Source organism: Carex rostrata, chromosome 13 (genome assembly GCF_964058835.1).
Source record: "Carex rostrata chromosome 13, lpCarRost1.2, whole genome shotgun sequence".
In the NCBI taxonomy this organism is placed as follows: Eukaryota; Viridiplantae; Streptophyta; class Magnoliopsida; order Poales; family Cyperaceae; genus Carex; species Carex rostrata.
In genome coordinates, this window is record NC_135930.1 from 3,529,668 (window position 1) to 3,544,764 (window position 15,097).

A 15,097-nucleotide genomic window follows, 5' to 3' on the forward strand; every position below is an offset into this window, starting at 1 on the left:
ATTGAGTACAAGCTCTGTGATGTGGATGGGAAACATGCCAACCTGAAGCGACAACTTGTTTTTAACGGATGGGGACATATCATGTAAAAACAGAGATTGTAAATGTTGGTAAAATGGAAATCTTTGCATGTTGACTATTTCTAGTGGCACTTGATAGCCAAATAACTGAAGAAAGGTAAGATGCTTCAGTGTGTCAAGCAACTTGGCAAATAAATCCCACGAAAACGAGCTCTCCACTTCGATATCTAAATTGCGCACATTAGGTAGTTTAGGTAACTGTGCATTCCATGACTCTCGGCTCTTCACACCCGAGAGTGTTTGCAGAGTTCTTAAGTCGGCAGATGATGAGGGTCCTGAAGTACCCCATGGTAGCTTCACATGCCGAAGTGTTTTCACATTCCATATATATTCAGGTAACTCGCCAACATCATGTAGATATCTGAAATCAAGGGTCTCCACAAATTTCAGGCCACTGATGAACGACTCAAAAGATGTTGTGTTAATTAAACCTCTCCCAACAAGCTTGCAATACTTTAAATGAGTCAGTCCATGAAAACACTCAAAGTTAATTGGGTTATCAGAACGATACCCATGCATGTCACTCAACACCTTAAGCAGCCTTTGCTGATAGCAATTTGGCAATGGCCTCTCAAAGCACAACAAAGAACGGAGATTTGGATTTGCATGTTTCATCAATTCATCGCAACCCGAGTAATGCACTGCCACACGGCGTGCCTTGGCAACGCTCATCCAATTGTCAGGAGGGTTCGAGAAAATTGTGACGAAGTTATCCTCCTTGGCCTTTTGGATGGCAACTTCACGAAGGAGATCATGTATACGACAACTTGTGATGGAACTATCGTGAGATCTCCCTGATACTTGAACCAAGCTTCTATTGAAAAGAAATTAAAAAATTAAACGAAGTTCTTTGGATTATAGAAGGTGTATGTAGAACTATATATATATATATCTTCCACAAAACAGTAGATGTGCATATCGTAAACTGAAAAGAAATGTTGAGAAACGAAAAGCAGTAATTGTTACTGTTGTAGTAGGGGTGTACCGAAAAACTAAACACAGAATATAAAAAACTAGAAGGTATAAAAGAAAGACAGTAGTTAATTAGCTTGTTGAATCTAATATTCAAGTTTTACAAAACATAGGATATGTAAAACTAGCTACCGAGTAACAAAATGAGTACTCGAATTAGTAGGGGTTTCAATGTGTATGGTACGAGTGAGGTGGTCAAATTTTCATATCCATGCCTACTTGAAATTTGTCTTACTCATACTCTATCCTTATCCATTAAATATTAGCTTAACTTTATCCTTACTCATTAAGATAATGGTTAATAAAACAAATAATAGTAATTAGTGAATGAATTGATAGCTTATATAATTTAATCACAAAATATAACTAATAAATATATATATAAGTACATCATATTCCTAATAATAGAAAAATATAAAAAATTATATTTTTTATTCCATTTATAATTATTGATATTATTATTTTAAAATATATATATTATTTTAAAATATATATAAATCAATTTTGTCATAAATTACTAATTAAAAAACTATATAAAATGTTGGATAAATTACTAATTAAAAAATTATATGAAATGTAATATAATTCAATCTAATTATAATAATAAAATTATATAGTTATATGTATAAAAAAATATCATATAATTTTTTTTATATTTATTAATTACCCTATATGATTATAGATATGAAATAACTCTTATCCATACCCTTACCCAATAAGTTAACAATTTTTTTTTTACCAATATTCATACCCAATAAGCTAACGAAAAATAACCTTACCCATACCGTCTTATCAAATATGATATGGATCGAGTAAACGATTAAAAGGGTATCATTGACACCCCTACTAGTGAGCAAACCAATCACATTAAGTACATTTACCAAAATGAGCAATCATGTACTGAAACAAGTAATCCAAACAAAGAAAATAATTGCCAACACTAGTGGAGAATACACTTTTAGGAACGCCACATTAGGGTCAGTCAAACCAAAAAAGTGATACTGTTATCTATCAGGAACGGGCAAAGTTAAAAGGTGACCTTAAAAATGGGTATTAGGAACCGTCGTTTATAAGTGACCGTTCCTGAATAATCAGGAACGGCTGTTTATAAACGACTGTTCCTGTTAGTTACTTATTAGGAACGGTCGATTATAAACGACCGTTCCTAATATCCAGGAACGGTCTTTTATAATCAAACGTTCCTAATATTTTTACATTAGGAACGCACAATTAATTTTAGCCGTTCCTGACTATTAGGAACGCACATTTAGGAAATAGCCGTTCCTGTTTCTGAATTACTCCACCTCCATCCAGTTGCGAATTTTTATTTCATAACCTAAGTTAGAAGGGTTTTTCGACGGCTCTCAGATCTCTCTATTTCGCATTCTCTAATCTCAGCTCTCAGCTCTCAGCTCTCAGCTCTCTGCTCTCTGCTCTCTGATCTTTCTAAACGAAACAACTATTGTCTATTTTGTATTATCTTCATTCGTTGAAATATCTCGTTTGAAGGTTGATTGAGGTAATATAAATTATATTCCTTTATTTTTTAGTATATATAGAACTTTTATTAATAGATCTATCAGAAAAGCTAGGAAATCCGAGTGTATATAACTCCTATTTCACATTCTCTTCACAATTTAACTAGATTTATTAGAAAATCAGACATATTGGAGAATTTTTTTCTAATAAATCTATTTAAATTGTGTGCTTTACTGATAATTGAACAGAAGTATGTGAACCTAGTTTGATGAGAATTTAGATTTATGAAAACTTAGAATTATGTGTGCTTGGTTTTAAAAAATTAGATGAAAATGTTAATTAAATTAGATGGGACTTAGATTATTTCTATTTGCTGAATTTATGCACTAATACTTAATTAGATGGAACTAAGATGGAAAGTAGATGATGGAACTTAGGTTATACTTATAATTTTGAATGGGTAAATGAAGATACTGCATTCCTTGATCCGGCATAGGTACACTTGATGTGCATGAGGTGGAGGGCGAGGGATTTGGTGGAACAATCTCTTCACATCACTCGATTTGGCATCCAAAGAAATTGTAAGTATAATACAAAACTCATGAATTTTTTGCATGAATTTGCATTATGAGAAATGTAATTAATTAAATGTATCTATAGTTGGTAGGTATATATCTAGCTAGAGTATTGTCTTAGGAGCCATAACCGAATTATTAATGCTTTTAGGTCATGATACCCGTTCGAAATTAATCCAATAGGGATTAATTTTGAATAGTCCCCATTTTGGGACTGCTCTTTGAATATTTTGTCTCAATTAGGAAGTGAATATATGTTAGTCGCGTTTTAGTATTTAAGAAAATTTCGGCAGCATTTCCTCTTATTAGTTCCCCGGATACTTGGGGAACTAAGGGGAAATGCTGCCGAAATTTTCTTAAATACTAAATCGCGACTAACATATATTTACTATGGAGACAAAGTATTCAAAGAGTGGGATAAGATTGTAAACCGGCCCTTTATAAGCCCTAATTTCAACATTTCACCCAAACTATGTACTTAATTGTATTTTCTTATAATTGCAGATGGACCGCAGGTGGATGTATGAAATATCACGTGTTTCAGATGAATATTTGACAGGTGTTGATGAATTTATGAAAGTTTCTATGGAAGACATGGCGAATAATGGGAAGGTGGTGATGTCGTGTCCTTGCCGTGATTGTAACAATATCAAGAAATGGTCTAACCCCATCCAAGTGAGGAATCATTTAATCCGTCGTGGATTTAAGCAACAATATACGCATTGGATATGGCATGGAGAGAGTTTGGAAACCGGCATAGGTACTGGTACTGGTAGTGGTAGTAGGCATCAGGAAGACCATAATTACAATAGTGGAAGTGATGTACAAGGCGATGAAAATGATGATATGGTGGTAGATAAAGGTGTTAATTTTGATCAAATGTTACGTGATTTAGAACATGATTTTGGTAATGATAAGCAATATTGTGAATTTGAGAATTTGTATGAAGATTGTAAAAAGGAGTTGTATCCTGGTTGTACAAAATTTACAAAATTACAAGGTGTATTAAAATTGTATAATCTAAAAGCATCTAATGGTTGGAGTGATAAAAGTTTTACTGCGTTATTAGTAGTATTAAGAGAAATTCTTCCGGATGGAAACGAGATACCATGTAATGTTTATGAAGCAAAGAAAATATTGTGTCCAGTGGATTTGGAAGTTCAAAGAATACATGCATGTCCAAATAATTGTATATTGTACCGGAATGAGTATGCAGATTTTCACGAGTGTCCAAAATGTGGTACATCACGTTACATAAGAAAGAAGCTATCGGACGATAATAGTGATGATTCTAAATTGAAAAAAGGATCTCCAGCAAAAGTATTGTGGCACCTCCCCGTGATACCAAGATTCAAACGTTTGTTCGCAAATGCTGAAGATGCAAAATTATTACGTTGGCATGCCGAAGACCGAAAAAAAGATGGAAAATTACGGCACCCTGCTGATTCTCCTGAGTGGAGGAATATCGACAGAAAATTTAAATTTGGCGATGATTGTAGGAACCTTAAGCTTGGGCTTAGTACAGATGGAATGAATCCGCACAGTAGCATGAGTAGTAAGCACAGCAGTTGGCCGGTTCTATTGTGCATTTATAATCTTCCACCTTGGTTATGTATGAAACGCAAGTACATCATGCTGACCTTATTGATATCAGGACCCAAACAACCCGGAAATGACATAGATGTGTATCTAGCGCCATTGATAGAGGACCTAAAAAATTGTGGATACCAGGAGTGCAGATGTTCGATGCATATCACAAAGAGAATTTCACTTTACGGGCTATGATATTCTGCACCATTAATGATTTTCCGGCATATGGCAATTTGTCGGGTTATAGTGTTAAAGGAGAAAAGGCGTGTCCTATTTGTCAAGATGATACCGTTGATATGTGGTTAACTAATTGCTCTAAAAATGTGTACATGGGTTATCGCAGGTTTCTTCCTACTAATCATGCACACCGAAAGAGAAAGAAAGAATTCAATGGAAAGATCGAGAACAGCAAAATACGCTATCCATTAACCGGTAAAGAAGTTTATTCACGAGTCAAGGATATCAAGGTTGAATTTGGGAAATTTAAGAAGAAGGGGGGAAGAAAGAAAGGAGCACCAAAAATTAGCTGGAAGAAGAGATCAATATTTTGGGATTTACCGTACTGGGAGCATTTAGAGGTTCGACACTGTATCGATGTGATGCATGTGGTGAAAAACGTTTGTGATAGCATAGTTGGAACATTGTTGAATATTCCGGGTAAGACTAAGGATGGTATCAATGTTCGAAAAGACATGCAATTAATGAACATACTGCCCGATCTACAACCAGGAGAGAAGGAAAGATCAGATGGTAAAATTTGTACATATCTCAAACCTGCTATGCATACGTTGTCAAAAAAAGAGAAAATAAGCTTCTGTGAATGTCTTCATGGTGTCAAAGTTCCATCTGGATATTCTTCAAATTTTAAAAAGCTAGTTTCACTGGAAGATTTAAAATTGACAGGCATGAAGTCCCACGACTGTCATGTTTTAATGACACAGCTTCTTCCTATTGCAATTCGAGGTATATTGCCACTGTGTGTTAGGAATGCAATCACGAGACTTTGTTTTTTCTTAAACGCTATTTGTTGCAAAGTAACTGACTCTGATACATTGGATGATTTGCAAAAGGAGGTTGTTGTAACTCTTTGTCACCTTGAAATGTATTTTCCGCCGTCTTTTTTTGACATCATGGTTCATTTAATTGTTCATCTAGTCAGAGAAATTAAGATGTGTGGACCTGTTTTCTTGCGGTACATGTATCCGTTCGAGAGATACATGGGAATTTTAAAGGGATATGTGAGGAACCGATATCGTCCCGAGGGCAGCATTATAAGAGCCTACGCTGCTGAAGAGGTTATTGAGTATTGTTCTAAATATCTGGATGATTTAGAAGCTATCGGCATCCCTAAATCTCGACATGAGGGAAGACTTCAAGGTCTAGGCACAATCGGGTCAAAATTAATTGTCCCCGAACATACAAGAATAGGGAAGTTAAATAGGCAGAGCCTTTTTCAGCAAAAGCTCTAAGCTCGGTTTCTCAGTTAAATAGGGAAGTTTATATGGTTCAGCATCACCGACAATGTTTTGGATTCTAGTAGTTATGACTACTCCACTTCCAATCTCATCAGGTAGAACCATGCCAATTTGAGTCCATAGATCACTTGTCCATATATCATCTAAGACAAGAAGGTACTTCTTACCATTAAGGGTTTCGTGAAGCTTTCTCAATAAATGTTGTTCTCCCCGTTCTAGTTTGTTTGGAAGGAGAGACTTGACTTGCTCTATTATCTTTCTCAAAATATCCATTAGATTGAACTCCTGAGAGATAGCTACCCATATGTGAACATCAAACTGTCTTTTAACATCATTGCTGTAGAAAAAGAAGTAGATGGTCATCAGTTTTTCAAAGATTGAAATAACATATTATTAATCAATTATTGACACAATTGCTCCATATAATCATATTTATCTATTGTAGACTTTTCGAGCAAGAGTGGTTTTTCCGAGCCCACCAGGTCCCACAATGGAGATGATAGCACGCCTTTTGGTGCTTGTGTAAAGTAACTGTTTTACAATGTTGTCCCGGTGAGGATCAAAGCCAACAACATAAGGATCATCAATGTCAGGTACTATAAGGGGCCTGACCGGTAGCTTCGGCCGCTCTCCACTGCCTTCACTCGAAAAGGTTATTTCATATTTCTCTCTACTTTGTATGATATCCTGAATTCGTGCCAGGATCTCATTCATCTCACTGCCAAGGTTGTGCAAAGCTGGGAGCCTTTTGTGCTTGCTCCACATCCTTTTACCAGCACAAACAATTCGAGAACATCCTCTCGGGAGCTCTTTCGAAGGGTTTTCGGGAGCCTTCAAGAAATGGGCATTGTCAATAACATCTTCGATGTCGTAAGCAACATCTCTGACCTCATTGACCCAATTTTTCTGCCTCTCATTTAAGGTCTGCATCGTGTCGGCATCCTTGAGAAAAGATTTAATCCGACTAAGCTCACGACTCAATGTTTCCACTTGCTTGCCGACGCCTTGTATTTGTAGAACCTCTTTAACAACAGCATCCGACAACTTCTCCAAAACAAAAGTAACTATCCCTTCGGCCATCTTTCAAGTTACTTCGTCTATTCTTGGTCGTGCAAACTGGGTGAACAATTGTACCAATAAATTCGAGTAAGAATAGTGTTTTGATAATTACATAAGGGGAAAAAAAACAACCATTAATTATTGTTGGCCGTGCATACTGGTAAGATATGGAACTGTACATACTGGTTAACTTAATTGTAAGGCTCCAACAATATGGTACTACCTCAACATCATACTAATTAACAAACAGCTAGAGAGAGCGAATGACTCACAACTAGTGGGTCTTTTGCTAACAGCGACACGCGCGTAAGGTGTTGAATCAGCCGGAATCTGCCGGAATCTGCTGAATCGGTCGGAATCGGCTGAATCGGATCAGAAACTCGGATTTTGTACTAAAAAATAGAAAAAAAATGAGAAAAAGTAATTTGTCAAAAAAATTATGTTAAGATAAAATATTACACTCAAATAATCTATTAATATAATATAATACAAGCATTATAACTAAAACATTTTTTGTTACTGTCAAAAGCTCTACGACCTGCTGAATCCTCTAGTTATTTTGTGTATTGAAATATAAATAGGATATTGTTGTACTGATTCAAATAATAAAGACATTAATATGATAACAATCAAATTTGTGTTGATATTACTTAAATAATAAAAATTATTTAATCTTAAATAAAATAATAATAAACTAACTAATATTTACAAGAGAAATACTTGTTCTTTTTAATTTCAACTTTTATATTTTCATAACAATCAAATTTTTAGGTTAATCCCATACTCCCATCCCTTAATTTAGTCAAAAAAAAAAAAAATAGTCGAGTGTCAACAGCTGTGCACAGGACACCCTTGTCTCTATTGATCAGTATAACATTACAAATTTACAACAATCCGTTTGGATCATTTATCTATATAAGAGATGATATGAACATGGTCTACTGTGAAACAATTATATTGTCAAAATATAACAGTACACCTCATGTACACCATGTCTATGTCTATCTAACATTTTATATAATCCTTTAAGGCTGTGCTCCAGTATCGGAGAGGAAATCTCATTAAAGAGAAGGGAGGGGACGAAGTGACGGGGATAGCGTATCCTTGGAACTGTAAAATCTACACTCCAATTTGGAGGTGACAGATTTCGCCAAAACCTGCCTTGTCTCTCCCATCCGAACAGTGCGTGCTCCCTCTCGTTCCTATTCGCTCCGTCTCTAATTCTCCTCTTCTGGAGCAAGTTAATCTGGGCTAATCAGATTTCGGAAGTTTTCCCTCTGCACAGGAAATTTGCCGTTCCTTTCTCCGCCTCCCTTCTTCTGGAGCACGCTCTAAAGCTTCTTCTCTTCTCCGAGTCGCATCTATTTTTCCCCAATTCTCTTCGATATCCATGGAAAAGCACAAATTGGTTCGATTTAACTATCAAAACAGTTTAATTTGACTCTAAACGAAAGAGAAATAGAGGAAATTTGGCCGATTGTTTCGATTCATCATCAATATATTTTATCGTTTTTTTGCACATAACTCACACAACTGAGTCAACTCGGAAAAAATCGGCTTGCCTCCGACCGAGTCAACTCAGAATCGGCCGATTTTCCAAACCATTCTAGATCATGGTCTAAGTACATGATTTGTAAATAAGAGAGCTCAATTATCCGTCATCCAAATTTACAACTAATTTTAAAACATTGTTACAATGAAGCACATGCTCTGTAAATAGTAGACCACAATTAAATATATAATTAGGTACTGCAATTAATAGGTCGGTCAAATTAATTAAATGACTGAAAAATTTTGTGAGTAATAAATAGGAATCATACCTTTGGGAGTTTATTTCTTGACGTTTGAACATCTATTCGGTCAACTACTTTTGATAGTTTTGTTACACTTAATTATTCTTTAAAACACGTAAATAAATTTCAAAAGATTTCAATAATAACGTCTATATGTGTGTCATGAATGTGTTTCAATATTTTATTTAGTAAATAATAAAAATAATTATTATAGAGAAAGGGGATGTAGCACAGTTAACTAGGAAAAAGTCCTAGAATTGTTGTACCTAAAGATCGAGAGTTCAATTTTTTTCCTCACGACTTTGTAGCTTTTATGAAAATTAAAAAAAAAATTATTATATTAATATTATCTATTATTTAATTGCTAATAACTATAATGTATAAAGATAAAATACCGAATAAAATAATTTGTAACAGAAAACTATAGGTAAGTCTAAGATACGGATGAAGTATTCTTCCAATCATCAAATAAATTCTCTCCTCTTTCAATCAAAATTCTCTCCTCTTTCAATCAATCATCAAATAAAAAAGCACCGCTTGGACTTGGAGACCCAACGAAATGTTATGTAAGTTTATTCAAAATTGGTCGGTGAGCTTTTCTCTCTCCTCTTTCTTTTTTATCTAGAACTTTTTCTCTCAATTCATTCTTTATTCAAGTTGGATCAAAAGTTTGAAAGTGCATACATAATGATGAGTTAGGCTAATATGACACTAGTGTTATATCAAACTAAATAACACCATATCTTAAACCCTTAGATCTGCTTTAAAATTCGTAATATCCGTTTTTACTGTTCAAGCACTTCATTGTACGAATCTTAAAACAGATCTAAGGATTTAAGATGTGGTGTTATTTAGTTTGATATAACACTAGTGTCATATTAGCCTAACTCCATAATGATATATGTTGTTTGTATTATAATATTTAATTATTTGATAAGTAAAAAAATATAATTGATATTACTCACATATTGAGATAATGTTTAATAAATTAAAAGTACATTTTTGTGAGACAAAAATTAAATATTTAGAAAACAAACATTGTTAAAAAATGAGTTAATCGCATCTAACTGTCACTAACTTCATTAATCAAACCAGTGTTGTAAAAAAAGTTTGTTTAAACCGATTAATTGACTGATTAGTCGTTGGCAGTAACTAAACTGTTACAGATTTTTTTCAATTAATTGGCCACTTATTTTTTATTATGATCAATTATTTCCGATTATTTCTGATTAATCACTTGACGGTATCATGTTTGTCCAATATTCGCATACTGTTATTTACAACACTGGATCAAACACACATAAGGAAACAAGAAACTAATTAAACCGAAGCAATTTGCAAGGGATTGAAGTTTCACACAGATAAACCAGAAACGAGTCCCTCTCACTTTTGATTTAAATAAATTTATCAATAAAATTTCAAGTCACAAATACTTACGAGAACAAATCGATGCCTGCTCCTGTTATTTTTCTCCCGACCCCTTGTGCTCCCCCTTCTGTTTATTCTCTCTCTCTCTCTGTCTCTGATTCAGATCTCTCTCTCTCTCTCTCTCTTGATAATTGATATTGGGTGCTAACTATAAGTAGATTAAATTAAACATAACATTGACTTATTAGCATTGACTCGGCATAGACTTTTGTCTTTTCTTCACATTTCTAACCCATGACAGCACTGTGGACCACTTTTGTCTTTTCTTCACACTATTGTCTTTTGGCTTCTTTAAATATATTTTTAAAATAAAGCTTCGCAAAAGCTACCAAGTCAAGTGCAGTGCATTTGCCGAATTCATCACATCACTTTACAAGTAAAAAAAAATTCTTTCCTAAATGAAAAATTATAAGATGGCAAGTTGCCACCTTACCTTAAAAAAAGACAAGTAAAAAAAAATATTTATGTTTAGATCTTGATTTTATGATCAAAACTCAAACGAATATTAAAAAGATCTCATGTATTTTATTTTAGATTGGATTGATCTGGATTATGATTAAATGGTCTGGATCTAAACATTATCTTTCTGTTACTAATTAGAGGTTATAGATTCTCCACTTCTCCATTTCTTATCAAAAAACATTTCAAAAATTTACTTTTATTTTATTTATTTTCAATTTGTTTTATAAAAATATACTTAAGTTTAAGAGAAATGTTCTAGCTTCCCGAGTCCCGAGCCATCATACCCGAGTGCGTCCTTCAACTAGTTTAAAGTTATATTTATAACATTTTACAATGCCATTTGCAAGCATTTAAACCTCTATCTACAAACATTAAAATTCTAAATCTATGTAGTTTTAACTCCTAACTATTTTTATTTTCAAGCCAAAAATGAAATATATATTTTTTTACCACACTTTTTTCTTATTTTTCTGATCATTCTTGTTCTTTTTTTTTTCTAAAGATCCGTATTTAATTTTACAAATCTAAAAATACAAATGTTTTCTACTATATTTTCTTTTCAAATGAGATTCATGAAAAAATACTTTTGAGTCATTTTGATTTTTTTTTTTTAAGTAAAGCCCCATGAACACTTTAAATTTTCAAATTTATAAACTTCATTCTATAACCATTTAAATGTCTAATGTTACAATTGAAACTACTATGTTCAAACATTTAAACCTCTAATTAATGTTGATTATATAGTATCGCACATTTAAACCTCTTTATACAATCATTAAAGGGTAAATTTCGCTGGAGGTCACTAAACTTTGTTATTTGTCACGAATTGGTCACTCAACTTTGATTTGTCCCTTTTGAGTCACTCAACTTTGTTATTTGTCCCAATCAAGTCACTCAACGTTTTCTATCCAAATTTTTAACGGAATATTCCTACTTGCACATACCAACTGCCCTATGCATAGTACCATAGCCTCACTCATTGAAATTTTTTTAAGAAGGTAAGATAGTAAATACATACTTGCACATACCAACTTTCGGCATCCTCTTCGTTACAAACATATGCATTATTGGAGTTGTCATTGGAAGGAGAGAGAATCCAAGATATTCGATTGACTTTTATCAATGTATCATCGGTCCAACTCGTCACTCTTCTCAAACTAACCTTCCATTTTGTCGCCTTTCGCCATCTCTGCTCGAAATTTGTTAATATGTCATATGCCGCAGGCCCCTCAATTTTACAGTGGAGGTCATGCCACGGTTGTCTCGGCCCATTTCCATTTACCTATTTAGAGTGGGAGTGTTACAAGTAACAAACTGTTCATTGTATCCCTGTTTCCTAACTCCATTTGTTTTTCAACTAATAATGTGAAATCATTTTCTCATTGATTTTCTTTCTTGAAAATAAAAATGGACACCAGATTCTGTTAATTAAGAAAGCATCATATATAGTAGTATAATAATATTGAAGTTGTGAATAACATAAGGTGATACCATTTTAAATATTCCAACTAAGTTATGGCCTCCTTGCAAAATACAGGTAAGGAATTTTGTGGTGATTTATCAGTAAAGCAGGATAATTCTTTACAAACCCGTCATGATATTTCATTTCTATAGAAATTTCGATCAAGGGATGAGAGAAGGGTTGTACAGTTAATGTGGGGTTGTGGATGTCGCTTTTGAAAACCGTGTTGAGATCTTTAAAAAGCCTGTGTTCTGGTGTGTCGTATCGTCCATCACACATGTCGAGACCTCCAATAAAAGCGGTTACTTTACGGTTGTTTCCACCAGCAGGTGTGTCGACAATCACACACTTCTGATGGTGTGTGAATAGAGTACCCACTACCTGAAACTCAAATAATGTTTTTTACTTCCTAAATATGAATAATGATAAACAAAATTAGTACTGAGGCTTTCTTTTCACGTTAATTCTTTGTCATTGGGGATTTCTCACTGCACCGTTGCTTTATTTAAGATTTCACTTATATGATAACATAATGTTTCACATGTAGTTTATGATATAATTTAATAATTTAATTAGCACATCTCTCATGTAAGGATAAGTTCTGGGGGCTCACCTGTTGTTTGAAAATGCTAAGTTTTGTGCTAGCATATCTTGGTGCCAACACACAATGCACACTTGAATGCTTGAAAAATTTCCTTGTTTCTTCATCATGCGTATGCATTATGCCATTCTACATTGTTAAAAATTGTGGAAATAAAATAAATAAAACCAAAATTATTCACGTATATCTCTTCAATTTTTCAAATTATCATATATATATATATATAATATACTCAACATGCGTTGAAATTGAAGTATACTTTACAGTCAATAAAATAAGGATTTGATTCCCTAAAATGTTAAGGGGAACAAAGCCAGATGTGATATTCTTACATGAAGAAAAGTTTAGTTAGATGTACCGTTTTGAGATAAAATTTATCATGCGAGGTCTTATCGTCCCAAATCAGCAACACCACCCTTACCCCCTCTTGTGTCTTAAATTTCAACATCTCTCCTAGAGTCAAGTCACCTCCATTCGGCAATGGGCGTGTCGGTTCACGCACTAATTTCACCGGGTGGTAAACAGACCACCCTACCACATATATCAAATGGTGTGCTTCTAATATGGCATGGCAAATATCCTCCCAACATTTATTTTGCGCATATATTTTGCCCCCATCTAACTCTATCTTAGGCAATGTGTCATCCATCACATGAGCATCTTGGTACAAGGTTACCTACAAATCAGAATCCACGAGTTTGATCAAGTATATGCTATATAATGTAACCTTCAATCTGGGTATTGTCTTATAATTATACAAGTATAATAAATATATTCTCAGGTTTACATGTTTTAATTGCCATTACCTTACCGCCTTTTCTTAACGGGAAGTATGCATTGGGCACACCCGAATAGTTTGGACCCGCTCCAACGCCGTTTCCGTACAAACAATTCGTGTCTACCGACTTATATTGCAATGATATGTGCAGCTCTGGGCTACTTTGACCAGATTTGACCGGTTCACCCGACTGATTCACCAGGGGAAACCAACTTTTTATCACTTCTCCTGTCATGACCTTTTCAACTGGTACTGAGGCAATACCAATCAATTGCGCACCGAACAAGTCGTTATCTTTTACCTAACAATATGTACAGAGAAATATGATTAACTAACGATTACAGCTGGATTTGGAGTTACTGTCAAGCAATAAATGAAAAAACAAGGAAATTTTATCTCACTGGTACAGTACCACTACCAGACAAGGTACCAATATCCATACTGATACTGGTGGAATATATATTGAACAGTGGCCAGCTTTCTATTTTGCTTTCGGTGGTTACTTTATCTTTCTGTACTTGATTTTTATTTATTACAGGAGCAACAAAAAATGACCAATTCTAGTTAATTTAATGCATGCAAAAATTGTACCAGTGCTTTAGTTCTTTACCTGAAATTCAACCGTAGCAGTGGGATGCGCCACATTAACAACAAAATGCTCCTCCCATTTTGGGTTCTCGGAATTGGGTATAACTCGGGTCTGTGCTACAGTTGCACCTGATAAGCAAACAGATACATACGGGTCACTGGTAATAATATTGTGGACCCCACCTCGCTTCTTTCTAGGTTTCATGCAAGGGGGCTTGCATCCGGAAAAGCACCGCCTCATCCTCTCTGACATTATATCCATGTTTGGTAGGGACCGGGCTTCATGAATCCATATGTCCAGGTCACCATGCAAAACCTTAATGTAAGTAACTGTACAAATTTTTGAGCTTGTACTGGCATCTGTAAAAGTTTCGGTACTGGGACATGGGGTGTGGTTGTCTGGGGTCTTGTCAGATTCTTGGATTTCATTCATTAAATCGGTCGACATGGTGTCAGAACTTTGTTGTTAAATTGTATGGAAGATACTAATGATAGAGATTTTTAAGTGCAGCTTTTTATAATTTTTTTGTTGGTTATGGGGTTAGGGACTGAAGATTGCATTAACTCTGCATAGCCAGCAATGAAGATACCTAGAAGGAAGTTCAAAATGTGTTTACTCAATAACATGGCGTAATCATCCGATCAAATATATATGACCCGTCTGGTAAAAACATGATGTATTAGAGCATTTTTCTTTTTCTTTTTTCAATAAAAGAAAGAGTAAATCATAATCTTTCATTTTAAAGAGGTATGCTAC

At 34.4% G+C, this 15,097-nt stretch overlaps 2 protein-coding genes across 2 annotated transcripts; one reads left to right on the top strand and one right to left on the bottom strand.

The window, feature by feature from the left end:
- The first annotated feature begins 3,065 nt into the window (after positions 1-3,065).
- Positions 3,066-6,077, top strand: LOC144564359 (uncharacterized). The gene is made up of 5 exons (XM_078313964.1): positions 3,066-3,110; positions 3,609-4,659; positions 4,836-5,444; positions 5,598-5,767; positions 6,027-6,077. The coding sequence occupies exons 2-5, from the start codon at positions 3,609-3,611 to the stop codon at positions 6,075-6,077; spliced, it is 1,881 nt and encodes a 626-aa protein (XP_078170090.1). The 5' UTR covers positions 3,066-3,110.
- Positions 6,078-11,152: 5,075 nt separating this feature from the next.
- Positions 11,153-14,871, bottom strand: LOC144564362 (phospholipase D delta-like). Its single transcript, XM_078313967.1, has 7 exons — positions 14,363-14,871; positions 13,781-14,053; positions 13,333-13,650; positions 12,987-13,103; positions 12,560-12,754; positions 11,930-12,193; positions 11,153-11,212 (listed from the first exon to the last, which is right to left on the bottom strand). The coding sequence occupies exons 1-7, from the start codon at positions 14,786-14,788 to the stop codon at positions 11,153-11,155; spliced, it is 1,653 nt and encodes a 550-aa protein (XP_078170093.1). The 5' UTR covers positions 14,789-14,871.
- Positions 14,872-15,097: the final 226 nt, after the last annotated feature.

Bases quoted from the DNA above. Each gene is read 5' to 3' on its own strand.
- LOC144564359 (XM_078313964.1), top strand. From the start codon at position 3,609: ATGGACCGCAGGTGGATGTATGAAATATCACGTGTTTCAGATGAATAT. The intron at 4,660-4,835 runs GTAAGCACAGCA...TGTGGATACCAG, and splicing joins TCCGCACAGTAGCATGAGTA to GAGTGCAGATGTTCGATGCA. The intron at 5,445-5,597 runs GTAAAATTTGTA...TAAAATTGACAG, and splicing joins AGAGAAGGAAAGATCAGATG to GCATGAAGTCCCACGACTGT.
- LOC144564362 (XM_078313967.1), bottom strand. From the start codon at position 14,788: ATGTCGACCGATTTAATGAATGAAATCCAAGAATCTGACAAGACCCCA. The intron at 14,054-14,362 runs GTAAAGAACTAA...ACATATTGTTAG, and splicing joins CTGCTACGGTTGAATTTCAG to GTAAAAGATAACGACTTGTT. The intron at 13,104-13,332 runs GTACATCTAACT...TTAACAATGTAG, and splicing joins ATAAATTTTATCTCAAAACG to AATGGCATAATGCATACGCA.